General features: G+C 38.1%; 1 protein-coding gene across 11 annotated transcripts in view; it reads right to left on the bottom strand.

Annotated features, from left to right (window-relative positions):
* The window catches only part of KIF1B (kinesin family member 1B), a 186,250-nt gene that overhangs the window by 80,154 nt on the left and 91,662 nt on the right, over nucleotides 1-14,434 (bottom strand). For 5 of the 11 annotated variants that reach the window (XM_037828556.1, XM_037828559.1, XM_037828560.1 and 2 more), the window contains 5 exons: nucleotides 13,966-14,044; nucleotides 13,056-13,198; nucleotides 9,112-9,245; nucleotides 1,894-1,973; nucleotides 741-816 (listed from right to left, as the gene is read on the bottom strand). In XM_037828556.1, coding sequence (XP_037684484.1) covers nucleotides 741-816; nucleotides 1,894-1,973; nucleotides 9,112-9,245; nucleotides 13,056-13,198; nucleotides 13,966-14,044 — 512 coding nt within the window. Of the gene's footprint in view, nucleotides 1-740; nucleotides 817-1,893; nucleotides 1,974-9,111; nucleotides 9,324-12,004; nucleotides 12,047-13,055; nucleotides 13,199-13,965; nucleotides 14,045-14,434 lie in introns of all 11 variants that reach the window. The other 6 variants (XM_037828553.1, XM_037828558.1, XM_037828551.1 and 3 more) reach the window with 2 other exon arrangements.

Consider the following 14,434-nt stretch of genomic DNA (forward strand, 5'->3'; position numbering starts at 1 on the left):
TCTTTTGAACTGAAGGCCCATTTATTAGTTGTAAGAGATACATGCTTTGTACATCAGTATCTGTTCCATCATCACCATATAAGTATACACACAAAACAATCATTTGATAATAGTTTTTCAGTATCTAACAATAACTAACCAGCAACTTAAAAAAAAAAATCTTTACTGTTCTAATTACCTAAACGGTACCTACTATTTTACAACTATGACGATCTAAGCAGAAAGGTAAATACTGGAACCATTTTTTAAAGAACTGAGAAAGGAGCAGAGGAGGCTTGAAGGCTGGGGATGGGAAAGGCTGGGGATGGGAATGTTGTCTATAATAATACAAACTGGAGAAGCACACTAAAGCAGTACTTTTCTACACAAACCTGAGCAGCTGGAAACGCTTCTAACGAGTTATTATACAGGGTTGGTGGCCCCTGTGGGAAAATTTACATAAAAAGAGTAGCCAAAACTGAAGCAAGGTATACTGGGTTAGGCTGGGAATTTAAGGAATAGCAACAATGAAGATGGTAAAACACACTTTAGAATGGCCAAAGTTAATAGATTTACTGGCTTGGGTTTTCATTTTTAAAATAGTAAACATGATAGACATTCTATAAATAACTGAAATTAAGCCAAGTCTCAAGATTAAAAAAAGGGGGCATATGGGAGCAGCCCTGAGAGACCTGAAATGCTTCAACAACTAAGACAAACAAAAAGTACTTGGTTAAATTTCACAAAACACTGCTTCCTACCTTTTTAGGTGAGAAAACTCCCAGCGTTCCTCCATCTTCTCGGATGGCAACTCCCATCTCAGCCAACAAGGCCTCTCTAGAAAAAGCAAGTACATCAGAACACCAGTACCAAAATTTCAATTAAGGCAGTCTAATACGAACTAGAAAATAAAGCGCGTAAAGCAAAAACGTTTGGCCATATTTAAAGTTGGTGATGCAAATGTGAAACAATCACTTATCCTATCACTAATGAGTAATTCTTTTTTAGAGAAACATCACATTTAAAATAAATTGATATGCTTCTATGTTAGATAAAGTTATATCCACCAAAATAAGGAATCCTGTCTCATCTTGACTTTGGCAATCATTCATAAATAACACCTACATAAAAAAAGGAAAAGAAGATTTTCCTAAAGGCCAACTTGAAAGAACTATTTCTTCAAACTCTAAGAAGCAAATAGTAAGCAACTTAGGTATATGGAATAAGGTCTCTAAATATCATTTTCTCAAGTATTATGTTTCCATGCCCACCATCATTCTAATTCAATAATGCTAGCTTTAAATGTCTATAATCAATGAGAAACTTCTAATTGTTGGATACTTTCATTGCATTGGGGCATTAAAACTCAATTCTGCCTCATCTCCCAAGGAGGAGGAAGACAGGAACTGACAATTTTCAGAAGTATATTTATTCTAATAGCAAAACTATTATTTTGGCTTACAATCACCTACAGGGTAGAGAACTATGGGGATTAAGCTAGAATAGGAACTTAAAAGTTGCAATCCAAACTACTTCACCTCTTACCAAAGAGGACATTCTAGAGAATGTAACTCTGAAAGACTGAACAGTATTTTGATTTGGGCCTTTATCAAAGGCAGTCTCCTCTTTGCAGATGAAAAACTCTATCCCTCAATCCCTTCCATTTTTAGATGAATCCTTAGCAACATGCAGCGTGGTACTATTTAACCACAGGACTCCTCAGAAAACACAAAAATGTATATATTTCACTTCAAAATATAAATTCTACTGGCCATTTTCCCCAGCTACGTTTAATTTTTTTTTTTGGGGGGGGGGTTCTTTGATTTTAACTTCTATTTCATTTTTTTCTTACTATAAAAGAAATCCAGATTCCCTAGAAAGCTTAGAAACATTCCCAAATTCTAAGCTCCTTACCTCTCCATTCTAATGGCCTCAGTTTTACGCAGCTTCTCTTCCCAGGTTTCATTCAACTCAGCAATGATCTTCTCCGACTCCTGAGGGAGAAAGGCGACAGTGGCAGAGTGTTATAATTTAACAGATCTTGTCTACAAAGAAGAGCAGGAAACAGATTCATGTTTCCTTTGAGAATATTAGGCAGAATCTAATTTGATGAGATATTACTTTTTTTAAAAAATACGTAAAATAGCTAGAATTAAATACCTGAAACTATCAAACTCCAACCCAGTAGCTTTGATTCTTGAAGATGACTGTATAAGTATGTAGCTTACAAGGGGTGACAGTGTGATTGTAAAAACCTTGTGGATCACTCTCCCTTTACCCAGTGCATGGACAGATGAGTAGAAAACTGAGGACAAAAACTAAATGAAAAATAGGGTGGGATGGGGGGGATGATCTGGATGTTCTGTGTTCTTTTTTACTTTAATTTTTTTTCCTGTTTTTATTCTTTCTGGTGTAAGGAAAATGTTCAAAAAATAGATTGGGGTGATGAATGCACAACTATTTGATGGTACTGTGAACAGTTAATTGTACACCATGGATGACTGTATGGTATGTGAATATATCTCAATAAAACTGAATTTTAAAAAAATGCCCCCCCCCCCGCCCAAAATATGTAAAGTGAAAAATCACAAACGCTAGGCCTGAAACAAAACCAGCCCTAGACTACTGGTCCATAGAAGTCCTCTAAATCCTAACAAATGTATCATAATAGTGAATCTGTGTGTGTGTGCACGCGCATGCACAAGGGTAATATCAACATCTCAACTGCAAGGTACTTCTTCTAACAGATACTTGTACAAAAGAATAAAGTTTCTAAAGATATTCATTCCTTTTGTTTCACTATAATTTCACCATAAACCAACATCTTCCTGAACACAACTAAAAACAGTATAAAAAGGTACCGTTAGGTAGTATTAAGGTTCATCTGAAGGCATGTAGCCACTGAGGTGACAATTTACCAGTCACTTGCTGAGTAATTATATTACATGCCAGAAATATAAGAACTAAAATGTTTCCTGCTCTCAAGGAGCTTACTATCTGCTAGGGAGAGAGGAAAGCAACTGATGATTCATTCATTCAATAATTAGAGATGCCCCCATTACGCGCCAAGCACTGTCCTAGGCAACTAGGGATATGGCAGGGAGAAAACCCCTTCCTTCACAATACTTACGTTCTAGTAAGGAAACTGAAACAATCAGTCAATTTTTAATCAGAAAGTCAAGTAAATAGTATGGTAGACTGTGATAAGGACTTTGGAGAAAAACAAGGCAGGGGGAGAAAGAATGCAGAGGGAGGGGTGGATGAGACAGCTATGTGAAGTGGGGTTTTCTGGACAAGGTTATATTTAAGCAGAGACAAAGGAAGAGCAGGAGGTGCCCTGTGGGCATGTGGGGGAACAGTCAGGAAAGAAACACAGCGTGGCCACCGTGCACCACATAATGGTGTAGCTTTGCACAGAGATGGTGTGTGAAATGCTAGAACTGAAGCACCCACAGATCGCTGCAAGGTCGGTGAGTCAAAGCGGGCTTCCCAGGAGGGAGCGATGCCATGCAGATGAATGAAGGACAAGCAGGAATTAACTAAGTGAAGAACAGAGGGAAAGGGAGACAGACATACGCAAAAGCAGAAGAAAGTGTTAGTCATGGAGAAAAATCAGAAGGTTGGTGATGGTGGTGATGCTGAAGATGACAGCAGTGGTAACAGGAGCAGTTGTAAATGACAACGAAAAGTATTTCATCCACAAAACAGTATTACGTATGTTTCACTCAACAGGCTACTGAGGAAGCCACTGGGCTCCCAAAACACGATAATATACATAAAAAGACACTGTGAATGGTGTAAGACATAATAAGGTGTCTAGCAGTTGGTTTTCTGGAACTCTTAGGTTTCCAGAATAATTACATACAAGATGTCACCTAAAAACAAGAAACACAGCAAAGGGGAGAGAGCATTTTAAAAAGCCTATAATAAAGACTCAAAGCAGCGGTTACAAAAGCAAAGAAGTACAAAAGTAGGAGAAACAAACAGGAGAGCATAAAAAGAAAAAAATAGAAGCAAAGCTAGACAAAGAACAAAACTGGTAACAGAAATCGCATAGGCATCAGTGAGTTTGGCAGAGAAGTAGAGGTGGCTCTAACAGGTGCTCTTTCAGTAAAGAAAAAAGCCAATACAAAGTGGAGAAGCCAGAGCAAGTCTGCCACGGTGGGTTGGGGATGGGGGTCATGAAGGTGGGGGAGGGGTGGGAGAATCACAGAAAACACCCAAACTGGCCCTCATTACCTTCAAACACACTCAGAGGCTGCACAGCAGAAACAGCCACCACCTGCATGGCATCTCTACAGTAACAGTCCTTGAAAAGGAATCACTAATACCCAGTGCAAACGCCACTCCAAAGCTAACTGAGGAACAAACAAGCCAAGCTAAAGGAACAGCAACAAAAACAAACCCACACAATTTTTGCAAGGAGTGCAAAGGCCAGGAGACTAAGCGTACCTGGAACCAAGTAATGTACAACACTGCATCTACAGAGCATCACAAAGCTGTTCAACAGCAGCTATAAATACCTCTGCCTACGACTTTATGAGGGCAAATCCGAAACAAATCTGACAGTGTAACGTTTATGATATTGAGGTTCATTAAAAATAGGAGGGTAGAATCCTTTACCATCCCAAAGTGATGACGTTAAAAACAAAGAACAGGACACCAGGACATACCTGAGCAACCTAACAGTGTATCTAGGCCAGTGCTGACTGCCATGTCGGCAACAAACCACTAACCTGATCATGGAATAAAACCCATTCGTGAAATACTTAAGTGTATTTCAGATCATTTCAGAGCTGAGGTTTACCCGGTCACATGAAAACTAATCTATTTTGGGGGCAACTATAGAACTCACCCTAAGGAAGCAAAGTGCTGTCTAGGAATCCACTGACCATTTGGCTGCCCACTCTAATGTGATCCCTTCAAATGTTACCTGTGAGCTGGAGGGTAAATCAGAATATGAACTCTTTGTGGAAGAAAGATTTAATGAGTAAGCTGAGTAATGTGCTACAGCAGAGTTTTATTCTGCATTATAGTTTCAAGTTACAATCTTTCTGTTGTCTAGAAAGCTCTTTTTTAAATTTTTGAGGAAAGGTCTGAGAAAATGATAATTTAGTGTCATATATGCAAAACTTCAGAGCTAGCAAAAGCCTGAGAAACCATTTATTCCAAAACCATCCTAGAGATGAGGAAACTGAGGATCCGCAGCCAGACTCCTCCCTAAGTCAGGTCTACAACCGAGTTCCTGACTCTTCGCTCAGTGTTTGTTCTTCAGAGTAAACATTCCACAAAACACCTCACCATAAATTATGAAAAAGGGAAGGATATTCTTTCTTCAAGCCTGATTAACAAACTTAGTATAAATGAAATAGAGATACTAACAGGAAAACAGCTTTCCATCTCTGGGTCAGCAACTAATTCTGAAGGCTGGCCATGACATAAGTCACTCTCAATGCCCAATGTAAGACTAAATTGAAATGGAGATTTGTGCTTCAGAAATGAGGAATTGAGGGGATAATCTTTAAGGATCCTTCCTTAAAAAAAAAAAAAATCCCCCCCAAAACAACACTGACAGCAAGAAATTTTTTTTTTAAAGCTCCAAGCTGTGATCACTCTCCGGCCTCATCTCAGGTATGCCTGCATCTCTAGCCATGTGTAGAGCACTGGATAATAAATTATGTTCACATAGCTCAACAAAATTAAATCTTTTCTTGATGATTCAGTTAAGGAGGCAGAGAAATCTATAGAATAAATGAGAAATACCTCCATGAAAATAAATTAGTTTAAGTTGTGATATTTTAAAAGGTTAAATGATTACTGCACAGAACACTCCTTGAGGCCATCAGACAACCAAGGTTTTACTGTACCGAACACAGCATTCTCCCTAAGCGAGACCCAAGTGTGGGGTCTCAGGCTGCCTCACGCAGCATCTGCCCTCGCTTGCGTCTGCCACGGATATTTGTGGGTATTCGTGGCCTAAGCAGCGGCACTCATGGTACTGACTGTGATGCCAGACTAAGAAAAAAACACCAGAGCCAACAACAGAGTGGCTGCAGCTGCATATCTAAAACCTTCTCAGACAGGAATCCGGATTAAGGCACTACGTGTACGTTTCAACTCCGTCTGCTCTGCATTGTGACTAAAATCTGAAAGCAGTTACATATCACTCTCTTTTGCCTCAGAGGTCTGTGGGGGACTCCAGATACTTGTGACTCGCTAACACGGGTCTCTTACATATGGCAACAGGTAATTCAGTGACCGAGGCAGCAGCAACACCCTGTGTAAAAGTAGTGGTCTACCTAATGGTACTCATTTTTTTAACTTGAAATTAAAGAGAAGCAAAGGGAAATAAAATGTTAGGAAAATTAATCTCCTCTTTTGCTGTTTTCCATTATAGTATTTTTCTCCTGCAGTGTCATGTCTTAGGAATGCAGCTCCTTCACTTTCAAAACAATGAAATGGTCCAAAAGATTAGAATTTCTCAAGGATTTCTGTCAGACAACCACTCACTGCCTTGCACTGTGGAGGCAAGAAGTTATCTGCCTGCAGCATTAAAATGCAGGAGGTCTGCCTGAAAGAAATGCTCACCATTCACAACTGGGAGCTGAACTAAGGCGCTCACGCTTCAGTGAACTGCCAGGCTGCATCAAGAACTCAAGACTGAATACAAACCCATAAAGAAGCCATTTTCTCTCTAGAATAAAGCCAGAGATTTAAATGGAAGATTTCATTCAGGTTGGCTTAAAGGAGAATTAAAACAGAGGAATTTATTTTTTGACTAAAGTAATACAGACTTTTGGGGCAGAGTGGGAAGTAGGGAGACTGGGGAGGTGGTGGGGGAGGCTTTTTTTTTTGCATAATGAGAGGGTTATTCCCTAGAAACTATTTGGAACACATGGGTTGACCTAATTCTTAGAATCTGGCTAATGTCTTGACTCCTAGCATTCTATATTTTTTTCAGTTGGTCCATTTGGCAGTTAGGAAGAATTTTCTCTTACATCAAGATGCACATCAAAGGAAAGCATACTCTCACTTGTACACTAAGACTTAATAAGCAAATAGTAAGATTCAAACATCCCAAAGAAAAATAACATTTTATATTAAAGTATTTCCCACACTGGCTCTGGATATAGCCCAGCAAAGCAACTTTATCACTGATGCATATCATGATAAAATGTGCCAATAAAGCCTAAGAAACATCTTTAGAAAAATTTCAAATGCAATTTTATCAACAGCAGAAATTACCCCTAATTCTCAACATTTAATGAAAATACTTCTCACTTCTTCTCCCTATGCCTGGTATTTCAGAATGTCACCCACTGTTCTAGTTTGCTAATGCTGCAGAATGCAAAACACCAGAGATGGATAGGCTTTTATAAAATGGGGGTTTATTTCACTACACAGTTACAGTCTTAAGGCCACAAAGCATCCAAGGTAACACCTCAGCAATCGGGTACTTTCACTGGAGGATGGCCAATGGCATCCAGAAAACCTCTACTAGCTAAGGCGGCAGCTGGCATCTGCTCCAAAGCTCCGGCCTCAAAACGGCTTTCTCCCAGGACTTTCCTTTCTAGCAAGCTTGCTTCTCTTCAAAACATCACTCCCAGCTGCACTCTCTTTCTTCCCCCCCGAGTCAGCTCATTTATATAGCTCCACCGATAAGGGCCCATCCTGAATGGGCGGGGCCACGCCTCCATGAGAACATCTCATCAGAATCATCTCTCACAGCTGGGTGGGACACAGTCCAAGCAAATCCAACCAGCACCAAAACTTCTGCCCCACACAAGACTACAAAGATAATGGCATTTCGGGGACACAATACACTCAAACTGGCACACCCACTTTCTACTAACCTGTTCTGAAGAAAGAAACAAATCATTATTTTTGCTTCGAAAGCACCTCATTTTAGAAGAGAACAAATTGCCAAGGGAAAAGGAAGGCTGAGGAAAAGGAAGATAGAGATTAAGAAAGAAAAAGCAGACTATTTATATAAAATTTTTTTTAGCATCAACTGAAAACCAAAACGAAAGCACCTGCCATCTTCAACTGAAAAGCTTAATTCACTTTTAGTGGTGAAAAGCCTTTGCAGTTGTTAAGTTGTCCAAGTGTGTCACTGTTCTTCATCATCCTTGAATGAGCAACAATGGGAAGGGGGTGGGGAGGGGGGACTGAGTGCACCTTAAGGAGACCCTGAAGAGCCAGAAGCAGGACTGCAACTCACCAGCATCTTCAGAAGTTTCTGAATAGAAAGTATGGATCAAACTATCTTCCCGGAGGTGCCAAGTATAGGGGAAGAAAGGATTTGTTTCAAAGCAGTGGATGCTGTCACATCACCACATCACCAAAGGTGACAACTATCTGCTCTCAGTTCAGTCATTGAGGGGGAAGGAAAGAGCCTATGAGTCAGAAGGTTTTGCAGCTCCTAACTTTCATACTCGTGGAGACGAGATAAGCTAGTCCCTGACAGACCCAGCAACAGGCTGGGAAAAATGTCAAGAAGCAAAGCTGGGTGCCACCGGCAGGTGCTCTGCAACCAGCAAGACTCAAACTCCCTGCACAGCACCATGGCCTCATGACCACAAGCACCAGCAGAAGAGAGGACAGCCCTTCCACTGAAATAAGCATACAGTTTCAGGGTTTTCTAGGAACCTCTAGAGGAGATAGTTTCACACGTATCTGAATTAACCTGATACAGCTAGTCAAATGTTCAAACCATTTTAATTTAATTTTATATTTATTTTACTAACAGAAGTATGGCTGAACACAGTTCATCTTCAAATAAAACCAAATGTTTCCAACTAACTTTAGTTTCCAACTAAATGTATAACCAAACAATTTCACTGTGACCTCTAAACTACCCCAGAATTAATGGGTATATCTATCAGTTACTCTGCATGGCCAACCCATGACCTGCCATACATCTCCCCCATCTCTGCCTGGCTGCCAAGCCTCAAATATTCTGGTGAAAAGAAATTAATCATCTTCCAAGGCAGCAAATTCCATTTTCGAGGCAGCTCTAAGAGTTAGAAAGTTCTTCCATATGCTGACCCAAAATCTCAGTGATTTTTGATCCTAGTTCTGCCTTCTGGAGCCACAGAGACCAACATGCATTCAGTCTGAATTATTACTTACCTTTAGGCGTTCAATGGCTTCCTCTCCCCCAGGTGTAGACATGATCCTCTCCTGAATACTGCTCACAGACGTTAAGCCCACCTGACTACTGAGTGAGCAGGAAGATGGAGATGAAGTAAGGGACCCCATGGATGCTGTGGAAAAATTGCCAGGACGTTGATTCTCAGAGGCTAGCAAGTACCTATGCTTATTGTTCTGAAAATCTTTCAGATCTGGGAGATAGAAAGAAGGGAAGGCAGAAAAAGTAGAAAAGAGGGAAAGGAGCAGAAGAAGAAAAAAAAAAGACAGGAAGGAACACCAGTGTAAGAAAGGATAGCAACAAAGCGCCAAAGACACGTTATAATAAAAGCCAAGTTACAACTGTTTTAGATGGCAGTTCTAAAACATGTCTGTCTTTACTTAACACTGGTATCTTAGAGAATTTAGGCATTCTTCCAAAACAGCCATATACAGTCCTTCTATTGCTCCAAATCTATGATGGCTTCAGATTTATACGACTCTTTAAATTCCAAGTTTTTAACAGTAAAGAAAAAATGATCATTTATTTATCAGTAATAATGCATATCCACCAGGCTCAGAGTTTACAGACTCAGCAAAAATTTCCAAGAAAATATTACAGTTAAAACAAAAATCTGATCACTCACTACAGTGTCCTTTGTATAACAATATTGCAACATGCTAAAAAAATTGCTTAGATATGTCTTAAATTAAAAGAAGGGGCATTTGTGGAAGTGACAGGAATTTTGATAAGTCCTGGTTAAAAACTCAGGGCTGACTGATTTTCTCAACACGGAAGAGCAAAATTAGCAAACTGTTAAATTTTGGTGTAGTTTACATTCATCTATCAGAACAAGCAAAAATTAAGGCTAATTTAAATAAGATCTAACAGTACAACCAAGAGTCCCTTGTAAGTCTGGTTCCCTGTATGAAGTACAAGTTTTAGGGACACACTTTTCATTTAGTAAGGTCTCTAGGAGAGATGAAAATTGTGCTTTCAAACCCGGTATTGGTAAAAGAACCACAAACAGAGCAAAATTCATAAACTTGCTGTGTGTACTTTCTGTCATTACTCATCCTCAAATAGGTACCAGAGGAAAACCATAGGTGTTACTGCATTCCTATTTTTAAATTTACTCATTTTTAAATTTGAGAAAATACATATTGCTTAAAATTTACAAGTAAGTTTTCCTTAAAGGTATGAGTCAATACAAATAACAGGCAATAAAATATTGTTAGCTCTCTCTGGGTCTATGATCTCGAGTATTTCATCATAGCTAGTTCTTGAAGCCCCTTAAAACCAGGAGCTGCTTCAAGACAGTTTGAAAACCACCATCTGCAAGTACAGAACATAGGAAAATAAGCAAAGAGACAAGTTTTAAAAGGGGAATAGGGGCGAGAGCAAAAAAATTAGCCACCAAGCGATGGCAGCAGGGTGGGAAAGAAGAGGATGCATGGGCTTTAGAAGGTCCCCTGGACACATGCAAGCCCTAAGAGTATTAGAGTAGCAGATTGAAACAGATATTCAGAACTAGTCCAGACTGCTTTCCTGCACAAATACAGCATTAAAACTTAGTCATGCATTGTTTTTTTGGGAAATGCCACAGCTGCTCAGAAAAGAGTTAAGCAACAAGCTGGTAGCAGCAAAACCTTGAGCACAAAAGCAAGAACAAGATGGCGTCTTTTCCACACCAGTGTCATTCAGCTTTGGAAATCTCAGACAGAGCTATTCCAATCCAAGGGTAACTTCGGTATTGGACAGTATAGTGTCATCGAGGCCTAACGCAACACAGCAGCCAAGCCTATATTTGACTTCCCTATATATTTCCTCACTGTCCAGTCTCATTATATGCCCTCCTATAGAAATAAACAAATAAATAAAAATCTAAAAATTACCCCCCAAAATCAAGACCCTCCATTTCTTCCAAAATAACAGTTCCCTCATAATAACCTGATATTTTTAAAGGGTAATAAGTTATTTCTTCACCAACGTAATGATAAATATGGAGAGAATAATGTACAATCCTTTATAATTTGTATCCATTTCAAATACAATTCTAGATACCCAGTTTTTAAAAACTTATTTGTAATAAAAAGAAAAAAAGTGTTTATCAAACCATAAAGTAAGCTGGGGCCCAAGATTCAGAAGGAACCATCTTGGCATAAGCATAGATGAGTGCTAACCCAACACATACAGAACTACTTAATCATGGGTAGTTTGACAGAGTGGAAGTGACTGTTTCCAATTATATATGCATGAAGGTTCATAATTACATAGAAAATTGAAAAGTGTTTCTCTATTAAATAAACAAACTCTGAAGGGAGCAACTCAAAGGCCAAAAAAAGTGTTAGTTTACTAAGGATCAAAAGAAAGGGCTCTGAGTTACACTACCCAACCTGATAATGTAGAAATCATGGGATCTCAGGCGAACCCAGTCTAGGCTGCAGTGTCCTCATTGCTAAATAGGAACTTTTTCAGGGTTACTGAAAGGATTAAGTGATATGCTATATTCAAGGTGTCTACAATCGGACCCAGAACACTGCAAAATGCTCAATAAATGTTAGCTGCTCTCATCACCACCATCATCGTCATCATCTTCGCTGTCATCTATGACTTTGTTTTTAGTTATTCACACGAGGGGAAAACTGAAGAGTAGAAAAAGCAAGAGGTTCTCAAGTCTCCTGACTTTATTCAAGCCACAAACTGAAATTCAGCAAAGACTGTTTTGCTAAATGGAGAAGGGCAAAAATGGGATCATCACTGATTCTACAGTATGCTCTGTCTGGGATTTCCCTGTAAGGATTGCTGGCATGCAAAATTCACTTCAAGGCTGATCCAGCAGAGGCAGATTAGCAAATCAGAGTACTGGAAATACCCAATACATGAAATACACACATTTGCCTCCACTTCCAGAGTAATCATCGATCAATGGCTCAACTGAAGGTAAGCAGGAGGGAAAATATGAGAAGGGTCAAAGTTCAGGTTCAGCAGTGACACAGACAGGGAACAGAGCAATATTTGGCATTTGGAAAGATGTAAAGTTCATCCTTAGAATATACAGATATCATTTTTATAAACTATATTTACCCCAAACTCCAAATCTAACCAATAAGAAGATATAAATTAGAAGAGGACTTGAAAATCTCATTAGGATTTTAATAAATACAATCTTAATTTTATACTCAAAAACTAAAAATAAATTTTCTTAAGTAAACCCATATTCTACCACAGTCTATTCTATTTTACACATTTAAGAGAATAATAACTTCATTCTCTTAAATGTGTAAAATAATCTATTTTACACATTTAAGAGAACTTTTGATTAGACATTATGTACTTAGAACACTGAGGTTAAAAAATGTATTTTATGACAACATTATAAAACAATACTCTATGGAATTCTAATTCTCAAACTTGAAAGCAATTGGGTTTTTCCCATCATAGGTTTTGGGAGGCAGGGGAGGTATTCAAAAGTGAATCTTATCTGAAAGTAGAACTGAATGGTTCTTAACCATTCATATTTATGGTTATTAACATATTTATCACTATCACTATACTAATCTAGAGAAATCCATAACAAAATAAAAAAAAATTTCAAGTGATATTTTTATGAAGTGATTAATTTCTCAGTGAAAGTTAAGTTTCACATTCCAAATAAATGTCACCGGTGCTCTAATTCTGATTCTATAGAATCAGAATTCTAATAAAAGTCTAAGTAGTGATATATTCATGTTTTTTAAAAATAATTTCATCATTTCAATGAGAAGACTGGCAGAAATGATAAAAAGAAATTCTGAGATCATTTTCATTAAGTGTTTTAAGAAGAAAACCCAAAATACCCTTTCACTACCACTTAGCTTCATCTGATTCCTTAAAGTTAAGTTTCTTTTAAATGTAAGAACTCCAAAGAGGAAAAGGAGATTGAGATGATACTTAAGCCACCTACTATCAATAATATCTCCCAGCCCCTGAGCACGAAGAAGGTCCTTCAGTCGTGTCACCTCCTCCTTTAATTCACGAACCAGTTTGGCATTGGGGTCCTCATTGATAACAGCATTGCATTTAATTTGTTTTGCACGATCTGCATATCTAGATCCAAAAAGAAAATTCATTTTTACCAATGCTCAGATCCTCTACTTCTCATAAGAAACGTACCTTTATTTCTAAACCAAACATCCTGCATATTTATACATCCTGCATATTTACACATTATGAGCCTTGATAATAAAAAACATTTGTATAAAACTGTACAATACCTTACAAAAATGAAGGAAAAGACCCAGATAAATATTATTTGTCCAAAACCACAATGAAAATAAACACCAGACAGAGGACTCAAACCCAATTTATCAGACTATACAGTGTTCCTTCCATTATATCAAAAGTGCTTTTAATGGGAAAAGGGCAGAAAATTCTGGGTTAAAGTTAAGAGAACACATTCATAGATAAAAATATTTTGTTAATAAACATTGTCAGTAATGTTTCTTCAATGTACTCATAATTTTATTACTTTTTTTACTACATGAACATTTCTATAATAAATACCACAAGAAGGGGCCACTATTTTTATAGAAATGAAAACAATAAACTTTCACTATTATCCAAAAGTTATCCAAAAATCTTACTTGAACAATTCAAATATTTTCTATGAAAAGTTCCTGTCTTTCACAATGAAATAAAAAACCATAAACAGATAAATTCTATTATAATAAAAAAATTTTTCTCACATTTTCCCTGTTATGAGAGGATGGATCATTACAAATGGCTACACATACAATATAAGAAAAGTCAGGGCATAAAAAATGACATATGAAGGCACTGTGTTCTATTTAGCTACCAAGATCAAACAAGAGTACCTCAGAGTGCTCAAAGTTTCATCATAGTTGATATCCGCAGGGCTCAGAGCAGCAACCATTGCAGTTCGAGAATTGCCTCCTGAAAAGATAAATCACAATTATCTCAAATCACACTCATTTTAGGAAGAAGTTTATTGAGTACGTCAAATTTGACAGTACAATCTCAGATCCTAAGATCTAATCAAAAGTCAACAAATTTCTTGAACGTTCTCATGCCAGAAACTATTGTACTCAACCTTTGTTGTCTAGATCCACCATTTCCAATTCCTCTGCTTACACTCTCTCTTTAACCCAATCCGATCAAGATTTCAATCCCACCACTCCACCAGAACTATTCTTAGCAAAGTGAAAAGTCCAATAGCCCAGTCTTAGTCTCTTCCTTCTATTAGCAATGTTTGACACAGCTCATTAGTCCCTCCTTGACGAGAAGGAGAGAAAGGGACTAAGGAACAGTAAATGAAGGACTGTG

This window comes from Choloepus didactylus, chromosome 2, assembly GCF_015220235.1.
Source record: "Choloepus didactylus isolate mChoDid1 chromosome 2, mChoDid1.pri, whole genome shotgun sequence".
NCBI classification, from domain to species: domain Eukaryota; kingdom Metazoa; phylum Chordata; class Mammalia; order Pilosa; family Megalonychidae; genus Choloepus; species Choloepus didactylus.